At 44.1% G+C, this 24,518-nt stretch overlaps 1 protein-coding gene across 3 annotated transcripts in view; it reads right to left on the reverse strand.

Annotated features, from left to right (window-relative positions):
* The window catches only part of YTHDC2 (YTH N6-methyladenosine RNA binding protein C2), a 56,915-nt gene extending 41,629 nt beyond the window's left edge, over nucleotides 1–15,286 (reverse strand). Inside the window, exons 1-9 of one of the 3 annotated variants that reach the window (XM_006258928.4) lie at nucleotides 15,076–15,286; nucleotides 14,300–14,390; nucleotides 11,902–12,098; nucleotides 10,301–10,500; nucleotides 9,502–9,668; nucleotides 6,600–6,702; nucleotides 4,855–5,011; nucleotides 2,677–2,784; nucleotides 1,302–1,450 (exon numbers count right to left, since the gene is read on the reverse strand). In XM_006258928.4, the coding sequence (XP_006258990.1) occupies nucleotides 1,302–1,450; nucleotides 2,677–2,784; nucleotides 4,855–5,011; nucleotides 6,600–6,702; nucleotides 9,502–9,668; nucleotides 10,301–10,500; nucleotides 11,902–12,098; nucleotides 14,300–14,390; nucleotides 15,076–15,226 (1,323 nt within the window). In that variant the 5' untranslated portion in view covers nucleotides 15,227–15,286. Of the gene's footprint in view, nucleotides 1–1,301; nucleotides 1,451–2,676; nucleotides 2,785–4,854; nucleotides 5,012–6,599; nucleotides 6,703–9,501; nucleotides 9,669–10,300; nucleotides 10,501–11,901; nucleotides 12,099–14,299; nucleotides 14,391–15,075 lie in introns of those variants that run through there. The other 2 variants (XM_019484495.2, XM_019484498.2) reach the window with 2 other exon arrangements.
* Between the last annotated feature and the right edge of the window lie 9,232 nt (nucleotides 15,287–24,518).

The following is a 24,518-nucleotide window of genomic DNA, read 5'->3' on the forward strand; positions in this document are numbered from 1 at the left end:
GTCAGGGGGCAGCAGGACAGGCCCTACGAGGAGAGGCTATGGGACCTGAACCTGTTCAGCCTTCAAAAGAGAAGGCTGCAAGGGTATCTAGTGGCCATCTATAAACTTACCAGGGGGACCAGCGGGGAAAGGGAGTCTCTGTTCCCCTGAACACTACCAGGAGTAACTAGGAATAATGGCCTCAAGTTGACTGAGCATAGGTTCAGGCTAGACATCAGGAAGCACTACTTCACAGTCAGGGTGGCTAGGATCTGGAACCAACTTCCAAAGGAAGTGGTGCTCACTCCTACCTTGGGGGTCTTCAAAAGGAGGCTAGATAATCACCTAGCTGGGGTCATTTGACCCCAGCATTCTTTCCTGCCCATGGCAGGGGGTCAGACTTGATGATCTGCTCAGGTCCCTTCCAACCCTACCAACTATGAAACTATGAAACTTAGATATTTCAAATAGGAATCCATAGTATTAAAAACATTCTGACCTGTTGTGGTCTTTTTTGAGTTCTTTGCAAAAGAAAAATCGCTCTTTTATCTGTAGTCAAAAAAACAAGTGAAAACAAAAAGCTGGCCTTTTCTGAATCTATCCAAGGGGTGTCTCGAGTCTAAACAGGTTGAGAATCACTGATCTGGAGTAACTATGTCTATGTTCTACTACGGGTAGTTTCCATGCTTCCTGGTCACATGTGCCCAGGAAGGAATTTTTTCCCCTCTTGTTGCAACACGTCAGGGGTTTTTATGTGCCTTCCCAGGAGCACTGGGTGTTGCCTGCAGCCAAGGCTGAAGATTTTCATTTGGGTGTGCCAATGCTCCTGCTTGGACTAAAACCCAAAGGTTCCTGGCTAGAGGGTCTTGCCCTTTCACTAAGAGTCAGACTAATAGCTGTATTTGGGGCCAGGAAAGAATATTATTCCATGGTCACACTGGTACGGATTATGGAGGTTTTTGCCTTCCTCTGTAGTGAGGGCCATAGCCCCCTGCCTTTCTCTCTCAAACCTGCTTTTGCAACCCTTGCAGCAGCAGGGCACTAACCACTGTTGTTCCCTGTTTTATCTGTAACAGGTTAGAGAACTATGTCTTGTAGATGTGTGACAGGCTTGATTGTGTAGCTTTACTAATAGATTAGATAAGGCCTTGTGTGGGATGGTTTGATTAGGGATAATCCTGCCTCAGGTAGGAGGCTGGACTAGGTGACCACCAGAGGTCCCTTCCATGATTTCTATGATTAACAAAATTACTTTTCTATGAGAGACAACATATTAACACACAGTATATATGAAACAAAGTCTGAGACCATGGAAAACGTACCAGCTGACTGAATACTGTGTCACCACCATCATCCAACAGGTCATATTCTTCAGCTACACTCGGGACAGATCTTTGTCTTTGAGCCTCTGGTTTACTACTACTGTCTTGAGCAGAATACCATTCTGTGAGGGTTGTTTGCTGTTTCTCTTCTAAAACATTTATGATTTCAATAAAACATAAATACAGTTATATTCTATTATCTAGAAATTTCATTTACAGAAGTTAAGGGTTACGTTATGGGAAATTTACCATACATCTCTCTGAAATTATAAAATATGAATTTTAAGGTTTTGTCTGTATCACCCATTGGTTAAAACATTAGCTATACTTCAACAGAACTATAATGATCAATAAAGAGCTTCTAAATGCATAACTGCAAGCCTCCTCACAGAGCAAGGCACAAAGCCACCAAATACAGAAGGCTTAAACCTGCAAATGCTCAGCACTCCCAACAGACTAAAACAGAAGGGAAGTTCAAGTAAATACTACAGAACTGGACCGTATTTATTTCTTCTATATAAGCAGAAATATTTTGAAACAATCAAGCAAAAAGAACAGACTAGTTTCTGGGCTGACCACCATTATGGAAGCCACTATGGCCACCATTGTGGAAGCCATAACACTGATTGTTGATGTGGAACAACTCCCACATTTCTTAGAGGAGTAAATGCAATAGCAAATACTCCTAAGAAATGTGGGAGTTGTTCCACATCAATAACAATCAGTGTTCTACAGCTAAGCTGAGCAACAAGAACAATGCATACTGCACAAATGACACTTTGATACAAGTCAATGCTTAGGATTTAGGATGTTTTGCTAATAGTTAGTACAAATTTTTTTTTTAACTGAAAGGAAAGGAACTAAAATTTCCTTTACTTGGCAGGACACCCATGTCTATTTAGGCTAAATGCAGAGTTTTTTAAATTGGTTAATATTTATTTTAAATAATCTTAAAATAATATCTTTATTGGAGAAAGCAAACAAAAATAATATAACAACAGTCACCAATTCTCTGCAATGTAAACAAATGCCACTATGATACATATCTGTTCCCAGAGGTAAGCATTAATGTAACTTCTGATACTACCTTGTGAACAGCTAGAAGGCAACAAGTTTTAATGCTGCCCCATTAGAAAAAGATACCAATCAACAAAATTCACCAGAAGAAAGATAAAGTACATACATAAAAGACAGCAGATCATTTCTTTTTTTTTATAAATATTACTTAAGGTCATGAAACACTTAGAGCCTGAAGATGCAAGCATTTACAAATACATTAAGAATTACTTAACAAAAATGTTTAACACATTTTACTACTCAACTACAGTTGCAACCCTGTTTCTTTTTCCCCTGACAAATAAGTGAGTCTACTAACCTCGTTGTTTTTCTTTTTTGTATTTCATCATTTCTTTATTTGTATATCCAGTACTTCGTAAAATGTCTTCTAAAAACATCTCCTTAACTTCAAATGGTCTTCCTTGTACTGAAAATATAAATATTTTATTTATTTGCTTTTTCTCCACTAGTTACTCTAACAAAGATTAATGCGTTTAATGCACAAAATTAATTAATGTTCTAGCATGCAAAAGAAAACAATTTTCACAACATTCCAAAGACTTGTTAAAGAACCAAAAGCTTTTTCTGTTAAAAGCTATAATGAAATAAGCTCCTTATGTCAAAGATAATATGGAGTAATGGAATAGAATGTATGTAAGATTTTTAATAAATTTCAGGGGGTACTTTTGCCTGGTTAATGTCTTCAACTTTATGGAAAGGTAACTGGAAACAATGCATGAGCAGGAAGTTGTTCTTTACAGCTTTATGAAAATGGAAAAAACTGTTTTTGTTGTGTCCAATTATGCAAATTAGCTCATTGTCAATGACCAACACATGATTGATATATGGTTTACTAGCAAATTGCCCCTCATGAATGACAGGGCGGGGGGGCAGGTGGGGGCAGAGCACCGCCACCCAGTGCCCCGCGGTGGCTCCGCTCCGCCTCCAGCCCCATGGGCCCCACACCCCCCATCCCCCACTCTCCCCATCCCCCACTCCCGTCTGCCTGCAGAGGGGGGTGTGGCCACCCCTTGGATGTGGTGGTGAGGCCGGAGTGGGGCGTGAGGCCAGAGCTGGGCTGCCAGCACCTCACACCACCGCCACCTCCAAGGACCAGGGTCGGGGGGTGATGGGGCAGGGGGCCAGCAGGGCTGCTGGCTTCACCCCCCCACTCTGACCCCTCAGTCCCGCTTCATCCCCGCCATCTGCCTCCAAGGAGCAGGGCGATGGGGGGAAGGGGGAAAAAAGAGGCCAGTGCCAATGGCTTTGCCCCCCACATTCTGGCACCTCAGTCCCCACCCTTATGGAGGTACTCTGCCATGTGTGTCTGTCTGTGCAAAGCACTCTGATTGGTTGTTTCAGTCAGCATTGTGATTGGCTACAGAGACAACTGATCAGAGTGCAAATGAAGTGTTAGGGACAGACAGACAGACTAAGTATTTTATTATATTAGAATGGTGGGTCTTCAAAAATATAATAAAAAAAGAGAAACACAACTAATTAGCCTGGACTAGTGTGTGATCTTACTAGATGGCCAGTTCTGAAGTATCTTAAATCAAGTCTGTCCAATTTAAAGGCTTAATTTGGTAACACTCCCTCTACTGTTTCAGTAGCTACTGCTAGGGTCTCTGGGCTCCCCATCCTCCTTTGGCACCTGGAGGCAGGGTAGCCCATGGCTCAGGGGGCCCCTCTGCATTGAGAACGGCCCCCACATGGTGTGCCAAAAAGTACCAGGGGGCCCATGTGGTTACCCCCACTCTGAAGTTGGACATCCCTATGTTATATGAAAGTGATGATATATATGAAACACCATCCTTCTGTCCTAGTTGAAAAGGCCTGGGACCAGAGGCAGATCTATGGGATCCTTTACTGAGATGAGCAGGGCTTGATACCAGAAATGACCTGGCCATATAAGAAACAGGATGATCATCAGGACTGATCCTGGTCTCACTTTGCTGAGTACCCACATAATAATATGCATGGGCAGCAAAGGGCATATGCGAGGATCGTGGACCATATGCTTTCTTGCCCAGGCAGCAAATGATCTATATATGGACCATTTCCCTGGAATGTGAAACTCGTTACTGAACAAGGTGAGGAAAAGCAGGGCCACAGCATGATCTGTGGATACTGGGAAAGCTAAAGCAAAAAGTATCAAATGCTCCAGTGCTCAAAGCACTTGTATACCTACAGTGAGGACAAGTATTGACAATGACTGAAAAGAGAATGTAGAAACACTCCTGGTAATATGAGTTCACTTTTCCAAAATGGTGGCAAAAAGCATTTTAAGGACAGCGTGTAAGCACAGTTTTAACTTGGATTAACTTAACTCAGTAGGTTTTTTTGTTGGTTTTTTTTTGGGGGGTGGAGGGGGTTGGGCAGGGGGCTCTTATTCAAAATTATTTGTTAGTTTCATAAGAAAGATATCAATTAAGGATAAGTTAAAATGCCTTAAATCTGCATCACTTATTAGTTATATATATGAATCTCTACTTACTGTGAATTACCGGGCAACTTCCAAAATATCTGATAAACAGATTCACATCTAGGGCAGCACTAGATAGAATCAGTTTCAAATTTGCTTGTTTTTGCAATATGTCTCTCAGTTTTATTAACAAGAAATCACTAAATCTATCCCTCTCATGTAATTCATCCTATAACAAGCAGAAAAAGAAAACATGTAAAAATCACTACTCCACAATCACAGCCATTAAGAAAACTTACCCTGTCACAGCACAATTCGGAACAGTGAAGCATAAGACAAAAATAGCTTGATTTTTGGATTCTGAGTGAATTTTCAGACTATTACAAAAAACAAACACAAAAAAAACTAAAAACTAAACAAAAATGTTACAACATTAAAAAATAAAATAAAGTAATTGATACTTGAGCTGATCCAGAAGTCATTTAGGCAATCCAGAAAACCCCCCAATGTCATTTTCAATAAAGGCCATTTTCAAGGTTAAACAGCACGGACCCTAACTGCAACAACAAATCACACCATGGTACTTTTCACACATGATATTTGGACCCCTTTAGCATTTACGTAACGGTGTGAAAGGAGAGACTGTCTTGCTCCTAGCTGCAAGGGGTCCTACTACACATGCAACTTAAAGCTAGATAGCCACCAGTTATAAACTTAATACACATTTTTGTCTAACTTTATAGTGAGTTGGACCTTTTTTTGGCATAAGTACTTTACACGTGTAACTGGTCTCAGTTAACTGAACAATACCTGCAATGGGTAGAGGGGATCTTAGCTGTAGGCAGCTGGCTGGAGATTTATCTTATGCTTTTTCTTTTTTTAAATCAAAGTCAAGTAACTCAAGCATCGAGCTGTACAGATAGCTACCTTTTATATGAACAAATGGTTGCATAGTGGTTACCTTGTCCGCCTCTTGTTTGTTAGAGCAATTTACATATGTTGGTTTAGATGGTAAACTCTTTAGAACAGGGACCTTTCTGTACTTTTTCACTATGCTCAGCATTCTGAGACCCTAGTTGCCACCCTGGACCATTAATTTTGCTGCTGCTTCTACTAAAACCCACTCCAGATAAGGGAGGTAAATAAACCAAAACCTTGGATTTAAGACTTGATACAGCTCTCCTACTTTTTTTATTCGTGTAAGCAAATAATCTACTAAAACTGCCATGACTCTTAGGTAATATTCTCTGAACTAACTAAAATGCTTAGTACCTTGGAAGATTAGTATTTTGAGCCTGATGCAGCCACTCTAATACACACTTTACTGCAAATACATGACTCTTCAGAGACTCAAATGCTTAAGGATTGCATGTGATTATGAAACTTGCAAGACCAAGACCCTCAGTACTTTGCCTAAGTAAATGCAAGTCTTAACAAGAAGAATGAAACTGACCCTCCAGTATTTCCATGAGATGTTTTAAGACCCAATCTAGTTGGTTCTAAAGATGTTGCAAATAATTTAAAGCTGTAATCTTAGCAATTTTAATAGACTAAAAAAACTGATTCCTTACCTTGACAGGCAGCCCTTTAATACAGAGAAACCTACACACACACACACACACACACACACATGCGCTATTGTACAGGCCACCCAAAGGAGCAAATACCATAATTTTCATTTATACTCTAATGAACAAATATGAATATAAACAACATAATAAATAGCAAGCTAACAAGAGAAAAAACAAGTCCCGATTTTATAGTCACCAAAGATACAGAACAGCTGTTCCTCATGTGAAATATGCAAGGGTTCTTACCACAATAACATGTGTCACTGTTGATAGCGTGCTATCTCCTGCCATTAGTGTGCGAAGTAAAACACCATTAGTGCAAAATGTTAATAGTGTCTTCGGAGAAACCCTGTTAGGAAGTTACAAAATAGATGTTTCAGTCCCTTCCAATTTTATAATTATACAGTATTTAAAATTTGTATGCCATCTTTGTTAGGCTTACTAAAAATGTTCCACAAAATATTTTAATTGCTGATCAACAGAAATAAAATTATACCCCAGTTCCTTTCTAGGCATATACTTAATAGAACCACTGGCAGCTGTACTAATTTAAAACTTATCCCCAAAGTATGTGTGACCTGACAAAACTTTTCCTTCTCTAGAATCACATGGGTGTACTCTTTAAAGCAATGTCAGAGTCAGGGCCTATACCAGAATTTGAAAATATAAAAGTATACCAGTCTGTGGTTGTTTACTTTTCTGAAAAATCTATAGTGTAATTTGGTTTGTAAAAACAGGCTCAGTAATTTGCCAGCAAGCTTAGCCAAAGTATCTGCAATTGACAGTGCTTGAAATAGACCGGTCACAGGAAACTGCCAAACGAGCCAGTCGTGTGTCGTGTCCGTCCGTCCCGTGTTCCCCCCCCGCCCCACCCCCATCTTCCATCTTGTTTTCCAAGAATTTCAACTTTAATTTCAGAGCCCACATAACATCGGTATTTAACATCTGTACTAGTGCTCCAAGTAGGCAGAGCTAAGTTTGCCTACACTTCCTTCCACCGTCAATTTGAGCTTTGACTTGTACAGCTTCGCAGGCAGGTAAGCTTAATAACAAAAGCAAATATACAGGTTAACCAGGTTTGGTAGCCACATAGTTACTCAGAGAGTTCTCAAGGTCAAAATCCCCTAAAGAAGCCAGTCGAGAAATAGTTTAGCTCCTTCCCCCTACTTACCTCACTATTCAGATGCTCATAAGTGACCCTTCCTAAATTGACCCTTAACTATGTAATATTCAATAAGATTAAAATTAATTCCTCATTGCTAAGGAATGTTTCCTGCTGTCAGACACTGTTGAAAATTGCATTAGTCTTCCAATCTGTCCTCCATTCTGTCACAACCCAAAGTTGTGATTTTTTGTTTGTGTGCGCTTCAGCACTGCTAAATTATTTTTTCCGCTAAATTGCAGCTTCTTTGCACGGTGGAGTTTTCTGCTGCAGAAGAGAACCCCGGTGCAACAGAGAATTTCCCGCCAATTTGAAGCTTTCTTTGCATGGTGCATATCTTTTGCATCTAAGAAATGCACGGTGCAAGGAGTTCCCCCCATTTGTATGAAGATTCGTGCCACATTATTGGCCGATTCTAATATATGCACCACGTGACGGCTAGCGATTGGCTTGCTAGCCGTATAAAGAGCTTGGGTGGCTTCCGCCCAAGTTGGAGAGAAATCAGTTGGAGAGAGAATGAGAGGGAGAGAGTGAAGATCTCTAAGCGCTATGGATCCTCACGGACCCAAAGCATTTCTTAAAAGGCAATAGAGGCCTGAACAGCCTCTAGCCTCCCCCCGTCGCCGATAAATTCCTAAACGTATCCCTTCCTGTACGAGAAACTACCAAACCCGTGGAGCTTCAACAACTCCAGGGAAAAGAATGAATTTGTCGTAGTCCTCTAACGAGGATTTAAGCGGAGCTGAACCTGGAAACTGTCCAGCCTACACCACGACCATCTTTGGTGTAAGTAAACAATCTTTAAATCAACCACTATGCATCCGTGACTAATTCTAGCTCGCCCCTGGTCTTCTCCGACCCCGCATGCCCGGGCTGCTGGCCACAGCCCGCGTGCACAAAGACGGGCCCGGATTGCCCCCAGCCCGCACACATTCTTCCTTCATATTCAAACAGTCTCTAAAATCCTAACTGCTTTTCTTATGCAGTATGTTCAAAGGGTAGCCTGCTACTTTTCTCAACAAGGACTGACTCTCCTCTCTCTCTCGAGTACTGCAACCCCTCCCATCTGACCCTTCTCACATTCATCTTGCCCTAATTCAGAGCAACACAATGCTACTGCATTTCAATCTTTCATCTTTTCTGTAACTACGATTTTCAGCACCTTTAAAATCCCTTTATTTGGCTTTGTACTTACCTTCAAAACCTTACTTAAGTTGCCTCCCTTGTCCTTTTACTCTTCTCTTCTTTCCCCCCTTCACTTCAAGCTACGCAAGTAATTTGCACCATGACTTTTTTCTTCCTACTTATCTGCATGCCACCTTCCCCATGGCTCCAGAAACCCATTCCCAGCTCTTCACTGGCAATTCTACCCAGTTTCACTTCAAAAACATGCCTATCAGAAGGCCTACAAACCTCCTGTACATTAGCTAACAATAAATCAAATGCCAAGTTAAAAAAGAAATGAAATAAAACTGAAACACAAAAAGATCAAGGCAGACACTCAAACCCATCATTTGTTTACTCTTTTGTTTCTTCCTTTTTACCTGCAAAGCCCACAAACCATTTAGCTGTACACAAAGAATACCAAAAAACATTGCTACTTTCACTGAAAACAGTGGATTTTGTGACAGAACAAAACAAAGTGTATCTGTGAGTTATGATGTTATTTCCAGATGAAGCTAAAGATACCACAGCTTATTAATAGAAAATTAATTTATTAAGTGGAAGCTTAGTCCATACAAACAAAAGGCTGTTTTCTATATTGCCAAGGGTCTGATCACATGGAACATCACACCTTCATATAACCACAGTCAACCATTAGTGCGTCTCTGATCATGTATTATGCTGCATCACAGATGTGTATGCATCTTGTAGACAACAGAAAGAAAGCCTCTGCTCTGAGGAACTTCCCTTTTTTCTTAAGTTACATACATTTGCACAACTTGATCATTTTTGGTTATGTTATTAAAGAAGCCTCATTCATACCTGCTTTCTAATCTGATCTGATAACCAATTGTCTGGCCAATCTTTTCTCTTCTTTCTGCAGCAACCCTTTCAGCTACAGCAATTGCTGCCAAACGTCTTGGCTGAGTGCAAAATATGCGACATGGAATTCCATTTTTATAACAATCATCAAGAAGGAACTGAGGAATCTGTAAGAAAGTGCAGATTGTTTTAGACTAAAAAATATACATTTTTACTATAATAAACAAAATGTATGATAAGAGTACTAAAAGAGTCAGCTTTCATTCATTCATACACACAACATATGTCAAGTGCTGGCCACCTGGCTGGGGCTAGGAATGCTGCTACCACCACCACCACCTAGCCAGGGCCAGGGCCAGAGCCACTGCGTGCTCCATGCCCCAGGTCAGAGCCAGAACTGCCACACAGGGTCAGTGGCAATAGTGAGGGGAAGCAGGGAGGGGTGGCAAGTGGTGGTGGGAGGGCAAGTGGCAGGCAGAGACAGGTGGCACCAAGGCAGGCAGGGTCCAGGCCGCCTGCCCTCCCTGCCCTGCTTTCCCCACTGCAGCAGTATGGAGGGTTTTGGGGTAGGGGAGTAAAATAAACGTAAGGCAACCCTTCAACAGTTAAATTCTATACATGGAAATTTTTTAACACATTTGTAACTTTCTATAAATAGATTCTAATTATTAAGGGGCAGAGTCCATCTTAAATTCAAAGTCACCTTGGATTCAGGTAAATATAGTAAATATTTTAAGGAATAACATCATTTTTAAAAGAAATAATTAAGTTATTTTGGTTTAATTGCAATAAAACCCACCTGAGTCGTTTTTCCTGATCCAGTTTCTCCCACAATCAAAATAACTTTATTTTCTTTAATAATTCTGACAATTTCTTCCTGTTTCTCAAAAACTGGTAGAGATTGCCTGAAGGAATCAAATTCAGATTCTCCCCTTTTCACTGGAATCTGAGGGATGCCATTGTTAAGTCTCCCACTTGTCTTGCTCATTTCTCGATTCTCTAAGAGAAGACAGAATTAATAACCAAGTACCACTAATCTGTTGATACCACATACATTCTCCAAAATGCTCCAAATTAAATTTTCTGCTATGCAAAACTGATCAATCTTAATTTTAGAAACCTCTCTACAATGAAATATGCAGTTGTTTCATTTTGTTTAATGTAGGGTATAGTGGAACCAGAATCATTTGTTTCCCAGTGGTTTTGAAACCTGCTTTGTGTGCAGTAGGTTGCTGAAATGAGAATGAGCCACTGAGCTGTTTGCTGTGGCGTTTACTTCAGAGAGCATGCTGAAGTAATTTGGAGTTCATCTCCAGTCCCATGCATCACATAGGGACAGGACCCTTTGACATAAAAGCTGCAGCAAACAGTTGGAGGTCCTCAGCAGTCCAATGCAGCTGCTTAGCTTAGGTTTGTAGATCCCCGGTTACTTCACACTCCATCTTCTTCACAGGAAGGTTGGAAACCTAATCTTGCAAAGATTCTACTGGATCTACACAGAAACGGAACATTTTCCAGAATCCTAGTTGAAGTATTTTTGTTGTTTAATAGGCATTTTGAAATAAGAAGACTGACTTTCCCAAAATCTTACTCACAAAGTCAAGAGAGGCTAAAAGCAATGTAAAGATATAAGATTCAGCCCCACCGGGAAAATATTATTTTTAACTATAAGGTATGTAGGCAGCTAAAGAGAGATGGCAAGCGAGAGGAAGAAGCTGTCCTGGCTGTCGCACCGTTCTAGCCTAAGCCCCTCTTGCAGACTCACATTTCCATAATCTGCAGAGAAGCCAGTCATCTCGTTATAATATATGCCTACTTTTAAGATTTTACTCTACCCCAAAACACATGAGTTTTGCGACATCAAATTATACACACCTGTTTTAAAGGATTGTTATAGTATTATGATACCTTGGCTCAGAATTCTATGTTAAGTTTCAGACTTAACCTATTACATACTATCTTCAGAAAGGTTGAAGGTAATCATAACAACACTTTGATCCCAAATGAAAAAGAGCATACCCATTGATATGTTTGTTATTCAACACGCTAAATATTATATAGCAGCAAAAAGCCTTTACAGTACTGATACCTTCATAATTCTGCTAAATAATTAGTAACCTGGTACAATAAGGAAATTCATTAAATGGGTCTTTTTAGCTGCTATTTTCATTTGATGAAGATTTAAGAAATCTAGATGTAAACTCTTAAAGCCAGGGATCATTCCCACCAGTAGAATAATAAAACATAATACAAAAATAAACTTATTTTATAGGGGGAAAAAATCAACACTAAAATCATGCAATCAGAAAATGAAAAGCCTGTTTTTTTTATCATTTTTTCTTTTTTTTTTCTTTAAATTGCATGGATACAATACCCAATATCAGTATACGATGTACATACCAGCTTCGACAGCAAACACATTTCCTCGTTCTGTTTTTGGCAAAAGTTCAGTGCGTTCTTTATTGGTGACAGGAAATCTCTGAATTAGACTCCTAATAGCATGTTTTGTATTGGGAATCAAACTGCAAGTCATTACTGTATGTGCCAATTCTGAACCATCTTTTTTCCTTACAGTTAGGTATCTGTTTGCTCCTTTCCTAAAAAAAAGTAAATAAATTACATTTTGCATAAGGCATAATTCCTTTTGAGACTGTATTACCATGATTTATAATAAAAAAGGTAACTCCAGAAACTTCAGAATAAGACCTCAAATACCACAATAAAAAGGATAAAAGAAGCACATTAACTTAAAAATAATCAGTGATTAATGCATGAAGCACAGCAAAGAAATCTAAGCAGAGAGCAAAACATTTTTATAATTCTAATTTACAGGTGCACTATAAATCAATGCAATAAATAAAGTTAGCATGCTACCAAAATATCCCTCCAGCTATGAGCACCTCTCTCAATTTATTCGTTTCTCTAAGAAGAAAGCACTCTGATTCTTAAATGTATTAACATTCCAAAGTTTCCTTTTTTTTCTCCACCGTACACACTAGATTTCTGTTACAATGTCCCCATAAACCTAGGGGTCTGAGTAGGTTTAAGAGTCTTCTATGTTTTCATGATTTAGCAGTCATAAGAAAAAAATAAATAAAACACATTGAGTCCATATGCAAGAGACTTCAAATCTTCAGCATATTCAGTCAGATAGCATATGTTGCGCTCTGGAATTGGAAATAAAAAGTTTACAATGCACTGCTAAAGCATCCACAGTCAAAAGTTACTTCAACACTAAATATTATTTTTCTTTTGCTTTAAAACTTATCTCAGGAGCCCAATAGTTCTCCCGGAGTGTTTATTTTAGTATGTTACAGCTCTAGTTGCTTTGCTTCTAGGCAGCACAATCCATTAACCAACCTACAGAAGCACATATTTGCTAGAATTGTGGATGATTATATCCACTTCATTCTCTGTGTTCAACTCAGCACTGAAGTAAAACTCAGTCATTTGTTTCTAAAGAGTTTTAGCACAGTGGTCCTCAAGCTTTTTAGACTCAAAGCACTCTTCACAAAGGCCAGACCTTAGCTTTTACTCATTTCTTAACTATGGAAAAAACAAAAGAGCAATTCTTCTGCTGCAAAGAACTTAGAAAGACCACAACAGGTCAAAATATTTTGGACATTATGGATCCCTATTTGAAATGCCTGGGTCACTTTGAATCATGTGTTAGAAATGTGTACATCTAACACAGCACGAATATTGCACAGCACCCCATAGCATCCTTAAAAGCCTGAGAATCACTGGTTTAGCACAAGGTTCCTTTTTATTTTAATCGAGGCCAACAATGAAAGTAGAATGAGGATACAAAACATTCCTGGCATGATACCCTAATATCAAGTGCTGATAAGTCACAGTAGCAACCCAATAATACCATTGTCATCAGTAGTGATATTACAACTTGTTTTGAAATACTGATTTTGCTGTTCAGTAAAAGTAGTTTGGAGTGATGAGAACAAACTATGATCAGAGTTTTGAACAAGGATGGCCCCTGTCTAGAAGCTGTGTTAGAAAGAAGAGACTATGTACAGGGGAAACATTTCTGAAACTGCTTCCTATTTCTTAAGTCAATAACATCTAGGGATTTGTGTGCCTTGCAGATACCAGTTTTTGTCTTTTTTCCCCGCTCTACTGCCTTAATATTTTTAAACCTTGAAGACTTGGCAATACTGAGATGCTTATTAGAAGTATATGCAGTTCATCATTTTATCTGAACATAAAAGGGGCCCTCTGTCCATCGAGCTCCTCTTCCCTTCTTAGGGCATCAGAGAGGGGAAAGAGAATGGGGTAAATCCATCTCCTAGATATGAATGCACCTACAACAAACTCCTTTCTGAAGGCCCTGCTCTCCAAATTTCTAGATATGGGAACTGATGTTTTCCATGATGCTGTCCCATACCAAGGTCCTGGATCCCATACAGGAGTGCGGGCGGAAGATGCTACTATTAGACCAGAATAAGCCCCACTACTACAACAAAAGAACCTTCCTTTATGTACATATATAAACCACAAGCTAGTGAGAGAACACATCTTCCAAAACCACGCGGATCTCCAATTCCTTCAACAATTAAAGAATACAAACATTTAAAAAAAGAAGAGGACTAATGCTAGGAGAGACCCACGAGGAACTTCTGTTTCTTTTTCTTATCAATGCCTCTACCCTCAGGGATTTTCCCATGGAAAAGAATGGTAATCCTTGGCTATGATATAAAACGCACCAAAATGATACAATATCATCTAACTGATAGGCAGATGTTCACATCTAATGACTAAGAGAGCTAATCAGGTAACGGCTTACCCTTTGCTTTTGGAGATGAGGCCAAGGGACTGACTCAGTCGGTGAATAAAAGCTCGTTCCGTACTAGTCAAAGAAGAGGGAAATTCCATTTCTAAGAAGAAAAAAAAAGTCAGAGACAACAACACAACAGAGCCACCCTCTTTCTTCTAACTTCAGTGACCAAAATAATACTTTTCTACATTTTATATTTAATAGCACTGGCAAGTCAAGAGAACAATGGAAAAGGAATGTCCTGTTTCAACAAACTTCTTCTCCCCATGAAATGCAACTTTAGTGTAAGGCCAAATTATGTTATTAGTTTTACAGACACAACTACTTAAGGCAATCGTTTATCATATTTTTACAGCTTATTGGCTTTGCAAAGCTGTAACTGAGGGAAGTTTGGTCTGCACCATCTTTGTCACAAGTGCTGGGGCCGTATCACCTTCTCATGGAGGCCCAGCAAACCCCTCAGTTTCTCTGCTTCCCGGGGTGGAACCAATCAGGACTTGGGGGGGAGGCTTGAATACAGGTGGGGGCCTTGAATACAGGGCTGCACGTGGGAAGGAGCCCCCATGGGCCGGATCCAGCCTGCCAACTTGCTTGACAACCACTAACACTCTACAGGGATATGTGCTGCTGCCTCATTGGCCCACCCCTCTAGACTGCGGCTCCAGTCTACAGGTACACACAGGCCTCGCCTTATGTATTAATGAATATATATGAAAGTGAATAAATATGGGGGGGGTGGGCAGCGCCTGAGGGGGAGGGGGTGGGGCCAGGTCCCAGGCCAGCACCTCGCTGGTCGCCGTATCGGAACCGCTCCAGGGCCAAGTTCACGGCGATCTTCACCTCCTCGTCCACACGGATGTCCCGCAGCCCCTTGGCCCGGCCGCGGCCACCACCGCCCGGCGCAGGCCGCGGGGACTCGCTGCTGGGCCGCGACATCCTACCGCGGGGCTGCAACGGGGCCGAAAAGTGAAAGCAGCCGGGAGCGGAGGCAGGGGCGGGGCCACGCGGCAGCGCTCTGACGTCAGCACGTGTTCGGGGCAGGCGGCTGCGGCGCCGTCGCCAGGCAGCGGGCGGGGCGGAGTAGGAGCAGCTGCCGCGGGGGGTGCTGGGATGCGGGGAGTTGGAGGCGCAAGGCGCCGCTCGCAGCTGCTGAGCTTGTGGCTCTGAGTCACGTGACCCTTGGGGCCTTGGGGGACCGCTGCCCTTGTAAGGCCGAGGCAGGAGCAGGCTTCGCCTCAGCTCTGCGCTAGGTTGCCCTCAGCCTTGACACAGTCCCAATGCCCTCACCGGCCCCGCGTAAAGCGGGGGGCCCCTGGACAGCCAGCGTTCTGCTTCTGTGGCACGTCAGTATGTGCTCAAGAGAGCCTAGGCAGAGGGCTGCAGCCTGCTAGAGGAAGGTAAAGTCCCCACAGTCGTACCAGTCTGGCCGCGGGGTCAAATTCCTTCCTGCCCCCAACTATGGCAGTTGGTCAGACCCTGGGCAGGGGTGCAAGACCCTCTAGCCACAAACCTCTGACTCGCATCCAAGCAGGAACATTGGCACAGCCCAGTCAAAATCTCTGGTCCTGGCTGCAGCCAAAACTCCCATTGCCTCTGAGCGAGGTTTAAAAATCACTTGACAGTGTGGCAGAAAGAGGGGGTGGGGGAGCCAGCAAAGCCCAGAAGCATGGGGAATGCCCGTAGTAGCACACTGGTTCAAAACGAAAAGCTGGCCTTTTCCAACTTGTTCCTTGAGCCAAAAAGGTTTGAGAACTGCTGCTGTACAGGAAAAACACTACAAGTAATACTTGGAAAATATAATAATGAACAGCATTTTGCATGGGTATGGGTTGTAGCTCTTTTGGCATAAGGACATAGGCAGACAAGGTTCTTTGGGTAAATCTGATATCTTTTATTAGACCAACTCAAATAGTTGGAAAACATTTTCTTTGCAAGCTTTCGGGTATAAATACCCTTTGTCAGGCATATTGCATCAAACTGGAAGGCAATCTCTATTTATTTTACAAGAAAATGTTTCTGTTGCATACATTTGATGTACATAGACTTTCAAAGGTATGGGAGCAACTACTCCCCATGATTAGTGTCCTCCTGCCATGGTCTCAGATTCTGTACAGGAGTGCAGGCAGGTCAAAATTAGATCAGAATGGTGTCACAACCCAGTGAATCAGTGCCCATGCCACTAGCAAGAGATACCATTCAAGTAGTCAACTAAGGGTTAAAAAAAAAAATCCTTGCTAGAAACTCCTGAAACAAAATCCTGGCGGAGAGCTGTATATAATTTACGCCCACGTCACAAACAAGAAACGAAACTTAAGACTGGTCAGGGTGAAAGGGGATAGCCCTGCCATAAATCCCTGCAATTGGTCAAGAAACAAGCGTAAGCCCCTCATCATAACCTCATACATAACAGGCAGAAAACCTAACCCACTACCTTGTAACCTGATAGCAACCTGAGAGCACAAAGAACTGCTGCTTGCCAGAAAATTAAAGATTCCACATAACGGTTCATCATTGGGTATCTCCGTCAGACACCTCTGTCTATAAATAGTTTAGCAACTTCCGCCCAGGTGGAGAACCCCGGAGAAACCTCTGAGGAGAGACCTGAGTCCATCACCAGAGTAGATTGACAGTCTGATCAGCTGTCAATCTCTCCCCGTCATCGTTAATTTTGACGTAGTAAAGCCCTGCAGGCTCAATAGTCCGTTCTCGGTGCGCTTCGTTCGTCATTGCTTGATATACGTTTGACTGTAATCGATGCAACTGTAACAGGAACAAAGGCTCAGCCTGCGTCGCATGTCACTATCTGGGCGACGTAAGTAAACAATCTCCTGTAACCAACACGCGTCTGTGCCTGGTTAATTTCACCCCATCCATCACTACCCGCCTGTCAGGTGAAAGTTTTACTGCTCCGGTGGGGGGGGTCAGAAAGCAGCTGCCGGCGCTGCTCTGATTCCCAACAAATGGGTCCTGCAACTACATACGTACGTATGAAAACTACAAGCAAATGAGAGAATGCAGCTCTCAAAACCACACCAACAGCACTATGAAACAGAGGCATTGAGCTGATCTACGTAACAACACCAGAGTTAGGGAGAGAGCGGCTCCACAGTCCAGAGACCTCACATGGATGAGAGGAATGATCATGAAACCCTACAAGACCATGACAACCCAAAGAGTGCTCAAGAATGGGGAGGAAATTGAAGCATGGAAATACATACCGGTATTTTATTGTTATATACAGCTAAGAGGACCCATTTCTGAGAGAGGTTATGCCTAGGAAGTGTGTTTAAAGGATCAAGGAAAGAGACAGTGCTGGAATATACTCAGAACTAGAGAATTTAAAGAACACACGGGTGCATGAGACCCAGACACAAATACCTAGCAAATACCTGGCCGGGATATGTGTACCGGGGCTCTTACAGATTGGCACAGCTGGGTTCTGGGAAATGATCATAAAATGGCAGGGGTGTTCCAAGTTTGCGTTGTCTCAAAGGTTCTATGTAATATTTTCTCAGTTTCCTGTATTGTAATACTATTTTCCAAATACCTTACCATACAAACTCTACCTAAGTCGGGGCAGGCAATTATTTTGGGTGCAGGGCCACTTACCGAGTTTTGGCAACTGTTGGGGGCCGCAAGGGTAGCCCTGCCCCTTCACAGGTGCCCTGCCCCCTGGTCACTATCTTGGGGCCAGAAATCCCGCCTTCTAACCCCTGACCTTTGCCACGTGAAGTCCCTCACCTTGCCCCCAAGAAGTACTCCTTTCAGCAAGGGGGGTTGCCATCTCGGAACCATAAAAATTCCAAATTATATTCTAAAAATCAAATATCTACTACAGCATTCATTAATTTTATTTCAAAAAAATATTTTGCCCTGATTTACATGTGTTTGTGTAGCATACATAAGAGGTGATTGTATAATAGCTTAAAATTAAGTTTTACTTTTGTATATTGGGGGTGTGGGGAGGTATAGGCTTGTGGGTTAGTGGGTATAGGTTTGTGGTGGGCTGTGGGTATGTAGGTATGTGAGGTGTGGGGGTGTGTGGGGGGTTTGTGAGGGGATGGATAGGTATGGGAGTGTGAGTATGTGGGGTAAGGGTGCATATGGGGTGTGTGGTGTGGGTGGGTATGGGGTTTGTGGGGGAGGGTGGCTGGGTAGGGTTGTAGCATGTGTGGAGGGGGAGGGTTTGGCCAGAGCCCTCCCACAGCAAGTGGAGCCCCAGCCAGTGCTTCTCCAAGCCCCGGCTCCGCGCTCCTGCCACTCCTGACCTCAGGGCACTGGTGTGGGACCTGTGTTTCCACTCACCGCCACTTCCCCCCATCTGCCACCGCTGTCTGGGGGCAGGTGGCAGGGCAGCGGCAGCACGCAGGCATGTGGGAGCACAGTGACAGCTGGGCGGGAGTGCAGCAGGCAGAGTGGGGTGCAGGCTGGCAGCTGGCCTGGCTCCCACATCTTCCTGCTGGTGCAGCCCAGCCCAGCTCCATGCAGCCCCTGCTAGCCTAGGCCCTGTGCTCCTGATGCTCTGCTCTGGGCCCTCACCGGTGCTGGCCCCAGTGCACCAGCATGGGCCCTGCACTACCACCTAGCTGTTGCTGCATTCCCATGTGCCTGCTCACTGCCACTCCCCAGCCCCTATCACTTTCCCACTTTTCTGCCCACTGCCATCATTCCTCTCTACCCTCCTGTCCCCCGCCCTGGCACCACGTAGTTCCTGGCTGCAGCACTGGAACCGCAAGAGCCGGCCCGGCCTGGCCCTGAGGACTGGGATGATCGTCCACAGTCTTCCCTGCTGCCTCCTCCCCCTTCTTATCTGAATTTCCCTCTTTGGTGGAGGGAGGCAGGAATAGACCCAGGGTCCCAGGCCAAAAGCCTCTGCTACCTCTTCAGCCTAGGACCAACCACATCCCTCCAGACTCTACAATAACTGACCAAAGCATCAAAGTTTAGAATGTCTCTTAATCTAATTTGTTAAAAGAAAGAAACAAACAAAAAATCAGAGCCTTCCCTCCTTTCCCTCTCTCTGGGGCTGGAGAGACAAGCTGGAAACGTTCCCCTGCTTGTCTCCAGCCTCCTGCTCATCTCCAACCTCCTGCTTGTTCCCGTGCTGTCCCCTCATTTTCCCTGCTGTCTGGAAATGAGCAGGGGAACGAGGAGGAGGCTGGAGATGAGCAACGGAACATCAGCTTGTCTCCAGGGGCTCGTCTCCACAGGGGGTGGGGGGGACACATGGGGAGTTGGGAACAAACGGGGCAGGGGGAACGAACAAGGAGTTGGGGGAATGTATGGGGGCGCGGGGGAATGAACGGGGAGTTGGGTGAACAAACAGGGCGGGGGAAATGAACAAGGAGTTGAGGGAATGAACAGGGCAGAGGGAATGAATGCGGGGGCAAGAGGAACTCACAGGGGGGCTGGGGCCAGGCAGGGCCTCCACATGGTTCCCTTCCCCCCTTCTCCAGCCCCCCCAACCTCCTACTTACCTGCCATGAAGCCAGGTCCAGGTCCCTGCAGCCTGCACCACTGGTTGCCCCACACAGGCAGGCAGAGTGATTCAGCACCTGAGCAAGGGCCAGGGCTGGCTACCAGAGCAGCTCTGTGGAGGACCAAACCTCTGGTTGCCTGTCCCGCTTTTTTCTACTGGGGTATTTTTTGACCCTTGGATATCCAGGGGTCTAATTTTGCCTCCACACTGCACTTGTTTTGTTCCCACATGTGCCTCTTGCAGTGTCTCAAAGGGGTTTGAGATGCTACAAGAGGCACGTGCGCACTTGTCTGGATACGCCCAAAGGTGCCAAATAGAGCAGAATAATAATTTCTAATCATTTCCCCAAAGCAGGGTTCATTCTTGTATAGTCCCTTTCCAGACTAGAACTGCACTTTAAGGACTGAAGCCCAAATTAACCGATGCCATTTCAGCAGGGATTAATCTGCTATAGGGGTTAAGACAGGAACTCATAAAATATTTCAGAGAAGCAGATACTTGATTTACTAGACTTATATAAATGCCATACATCTTAAAGATAAGCTGGTGTTGGAGCCCCAACTATATTTCACACCATCTGCTTGCCATAGATTCTTGATCTTTTTACAAATATGTCTTTAAAAAATGATTTTCCAACTATTTGGGTTGGTCTAATAAAAGATATCAGATTCACCCAAGGAACCTTGTCTGCCTATAGCTAATAAGGCATACAAAAAAACTAGAACTCTTGGTTCCAAAATGATACGTTTTATTAGACCAACTGGAAAATGGCAAGAAAATTGTCTTTTTCTGCAAGCTTTTGGGATCAAAGTGCCTTCGTCAGGCTCTGGGAAAAGCGTAGATGGTATAAGGTGGTAAAAAGTACCAATAGGTAGGAAATAAACTTCATTTTTGCACAGAGGGAGCTGAAGATGGAAGGCTGTCCCTCTGAGTTCATGGGAGTGTCTTTGTGAGCTGTGTTCAGTAGCTTGTTGATGTGTTTATCAGGTAGAATTCCTTCCCTGGAGGTGTCAGATGCCAGGCAGGGAGGTAAAAATACTTCCTTGTTGTTCTGCAATGAAGTTTAAAATCCAAAATCAGCTAAAATTCGGCATCTTCCATGTTTCAGGGGTGTACTTGGTAGCCCTGTTGGTCTGAGACAAAAAGACATACAAAAAACTAGAATCCTTGGTTCCAAAATTATACCTTTTATTAGACCAACTGAAAAATGGCAAGAAAATTGTCCCTTTCTGTAAGCTTTCAGGATCAAAGTCCCTTTGTCAGGCTCTGCTGCGTTACATGAGCAATGTGGAGTGAGGGGTGGCTCATTTGCATATTTATTGGCATATTCTGTGTATATGCAAGTAGGCATGCAAATATGTCTTCTTGTTTGCTTTATATTGCTCACTGTGGCTGTCCATGAGCAGATAAAAACTGGGTTAAAATTAAAGACTTGTCATCTAGCTGTTAGTACTGGTCCTCTAGGTATGCTGGGGGCTAGGGCTGATATTCTTATGGTCCTGAGAGACCAGAGTTTGTGTGTGTGTATGGGACGCAGTGTGGATGTTGTAACAGGTCTGGGTGGCCAGCTAGGCCTTTCTGCAGGTGCTGCAGAGGTGAGTTTTGTAATGAATTATGGTTTTTCTTTGTGGAGTGATACTCAGAGTGTAGATATATATATAATCTCATATATATATAGACATATATTTTTCCAAAAAAAAAATGTCTTAGGCACCCTTTTCAAGCTATATTGATTGCTCTCAGGCCCTGCAGCAGAAGCTCACACTCAGCCAATCTGTCAGTGGCCCCAGTGAGGGCAGCCCAGTACCTAAACCTCCTGGGTACAGACTGAAGCCACATCCTTGCTGCTCTCAGGCCCTGGCTGGGAGCTCAGGCTGCCTGTGAGCACCTCCGTTCACCAGTGATTCCCAGCCCCCACCTGCAGGGCCCACATTTGCCCACCAAATGCAGCTCCAGGGAGGCTGCCCTGCGCTGCCAGGCCTCGCTCTGTGCCACAGACACCACCAGGGCAAGGACAGGGTGTAGCAGCAAGTGAGGGGGCATGGCAGGCTGACTGCGCAAGACCCCTGCTGCAACCACTCCTGCCCCCTGAGGGCTGCCCCTGGGGTACAGAAAGAAGGGAGGCCAGAGGCAGCAGCCAAGCAGTATCTGTGGACAGGGAGCACAGCCGTTGCTGGCCCCAGTATTGGCTACAAAGGACCAACTCTTCAGATCATCATAAATTCTAGTTTATTAGATGGTATGTGAAGTTAACAATAAAATCATAAATGAAAACTTTGAGTTATGAGGGGTACTGGTCACCTTAATATACACACATGAGCTCACTCATTCAAATGCATGTCATTTAAACCCATGTAGTATAGTGTATAGTAGCTGCTGTAGTGATTGTGAGAGCACTGGTGTCAGTATATCTACCTATCTGAGGCCCTGGAGTCTGCTGTTGATGGTCAGCTTCCTTCAAGGTGATGTCATATCCAGAAGGGGGTATGCTTGTCCTGTCTCAGTAGGTCAGGTGCTGGATAAGAGGGTGCCCCTGAGGGTCATGCTTCACTGCCTTTTAACCCTTTCTGGCAGACTTGTGTGATCCCCCAGCATCATCTTGGCTACCCAATCCAAAGATCGATGTCTCATGTCAGTTTTGACAGCTTTTAATCACAGGGGTGTCTGCCTGCTGGTACCTGAAATTTAAGGAGTCCACCCTTGACTTATTGACTTAATGGCTGTATTGTCATGGGTTACAGGAATAGTCCATCCGGTGGGTCCTCAGTTTCAGGAATAAGGTCCTTGGCTTGATTAGTTTAAAATGGCTTGTAGAGTTCTGTAATGGTAAGTGGCTAGGCTATTGTCAATTAACAGCCAGAGGTACTTGGTTTGTCATTCATACTTGCTTTCATTCAAGGGACTGCCCAATACAGCAGATTTTATCACTTTGCAGTTACAATTTCATTGCATTTTTTAACAATGGTCCAGGGTGTAACTTTATTCTACAGAAAGTACATTCCTTAAGGGTTTAAAAGTATAACATGTAAAATACAGAATGCCATAATAAAGATGAGACAGATGAAATATAAAAATGCACTGTGAGGTAGTGAGGATCAAAGGCTACTAGGGACAGCAGGGGCGATGCATAGGGGGTGCATGCGGCTGCATGTGCACCCCCTACAAAAAGGTGCTCCCGACAGTCTTGGCAGCACCTGCGGGCAGCCGCTGCTCACCATCCTACCAGCAGCGGCATCCGCAGGCGGTCAGCGATAGCGCTGACCACCACCAACACTGCTGCCAGTGTAGTTGCAGGTAGTTGCATCTCCCTGGTTGGTGCTCACCACCACGCCCAGCCCCGCTGACAGCACCAACGGTATCTGCAGGAACTCCTTGCTTCCCACCGCCTCGCTTCCACTGCTGCCATGCCCCCGCAGCTGGCACAGGTCATTCATGGGGGACAGTAAGTGAGTTAGGTTAACACAGATATATTTACAGTCTTTGCAGTGGATATTTTAGTTTTCTTTAGTGACACGGAGCTAAATTGATATATAGATGTAATTTCTAGGTTTCTCCTACAGAAAGCCACTTCAGCTTTCTGGCTTCCTCTGAGCCTCACCACAACCATGCAATCAGTGTAATAGGTCCCCACCAATACTAGAAGGAAAACAAATAAACAAAATGGGGGATGCAGGCAAGAAGGGGTTTCTGTTATATCCATGTCCAGAAGGGAAATGAACAAAGGAGGCTTTCTGCTACACCAGTAGCATGCTGCTGGCATTTCCCCCAGCCATGCCTTGGGTCCAAGCTCTGGGTGGGGCAGGGTGGGGCAGAACAGGAAGCTCTGCGCTCTGGGTGGCCGTACCGGCAGTCTCATGTAGCGATTACTGGCTACAGCACAGAGCTGTAACCCAGCTGGTACTCAGATGAGGTACCCCGCCTCCAATTGAAGGGATTTAGCAGGTGTTCATGCGGTATGGGAAGGGTTGCCACATATGGGGGAGCAGCTCTCCTCCTATCCCCTATACAGTAGAGCCGAAACCAATTGGAGCTTAACCATATACAGGTTTAATAAGGAAAGAACAGGATGGAATATAACACATATGTGGAGGCAAGGGGATCTTGGGGGATAATGGTACCCCACCTCCAGGCACCCGGGAGGGGGCACGAATCAGGGAAGCAGAGTGGAGTCAAAGGGATTTTTGGTGAACATACACGTATAACAGAGACAAATCAACAACAGACTTGAGGTGGGGGGTTCACAAAATATAAGACGCATGCGACGGGCTAGCTGGTAATGATTTGGCCCAGGGGTTTTGAAGGGGTAAAAGATGATTGGAGGACTTGGGATTCCCTTTCCTCACCAATCAGGCCCCAGAGACTCACCCTCCATGTCCCCTGATTGGCCCCTTGGGTCACCAGGAGGTGGATAAAAGGGGCAGTGTGGCTGACTCAGGGGAGACCAGTGAGGTACCACAAGGAAGGAGATTCAAAGAGCTGGCAAAGAGCTGAGCCAGCAGGGTGGGAGCAGTTGCCCCAGAAGAGCCTGAAGGAGTAAGACCTGCAGGCAGCAGCTGGACCCTCAGCAGCGCAACGTGCAGCCGGCAGGAGAGGCTCCCCGCTGGGCTCCAGGATCCCCTACGAGAGGCTGCAGCCAGCAGGAGAGGCTCCCCAGCTCCAGCAAGGATATGAGCAAGGACCTGAGGGGTTCCCAGCTCTGCTTCCAGCTCCTCCAATAAGAGGCCAGGCAACTTGATGTGAGGCTGGGCC

Source organism: Alligator mississippiensis, chromosome 3 (genome assembly GCF_030867095.1).
Source record: "Alligator mississippiensis isolate rAllMis1 chromosome 3, rAllMis1, whole genome shotgun sequence".
Taxonomy (NCBI): domain Eukaryota; kingdom Metazoa; phylum Chordata; order Crocodylia; family Alligatoridae; genus Alligator; species Alligator mississippiensis.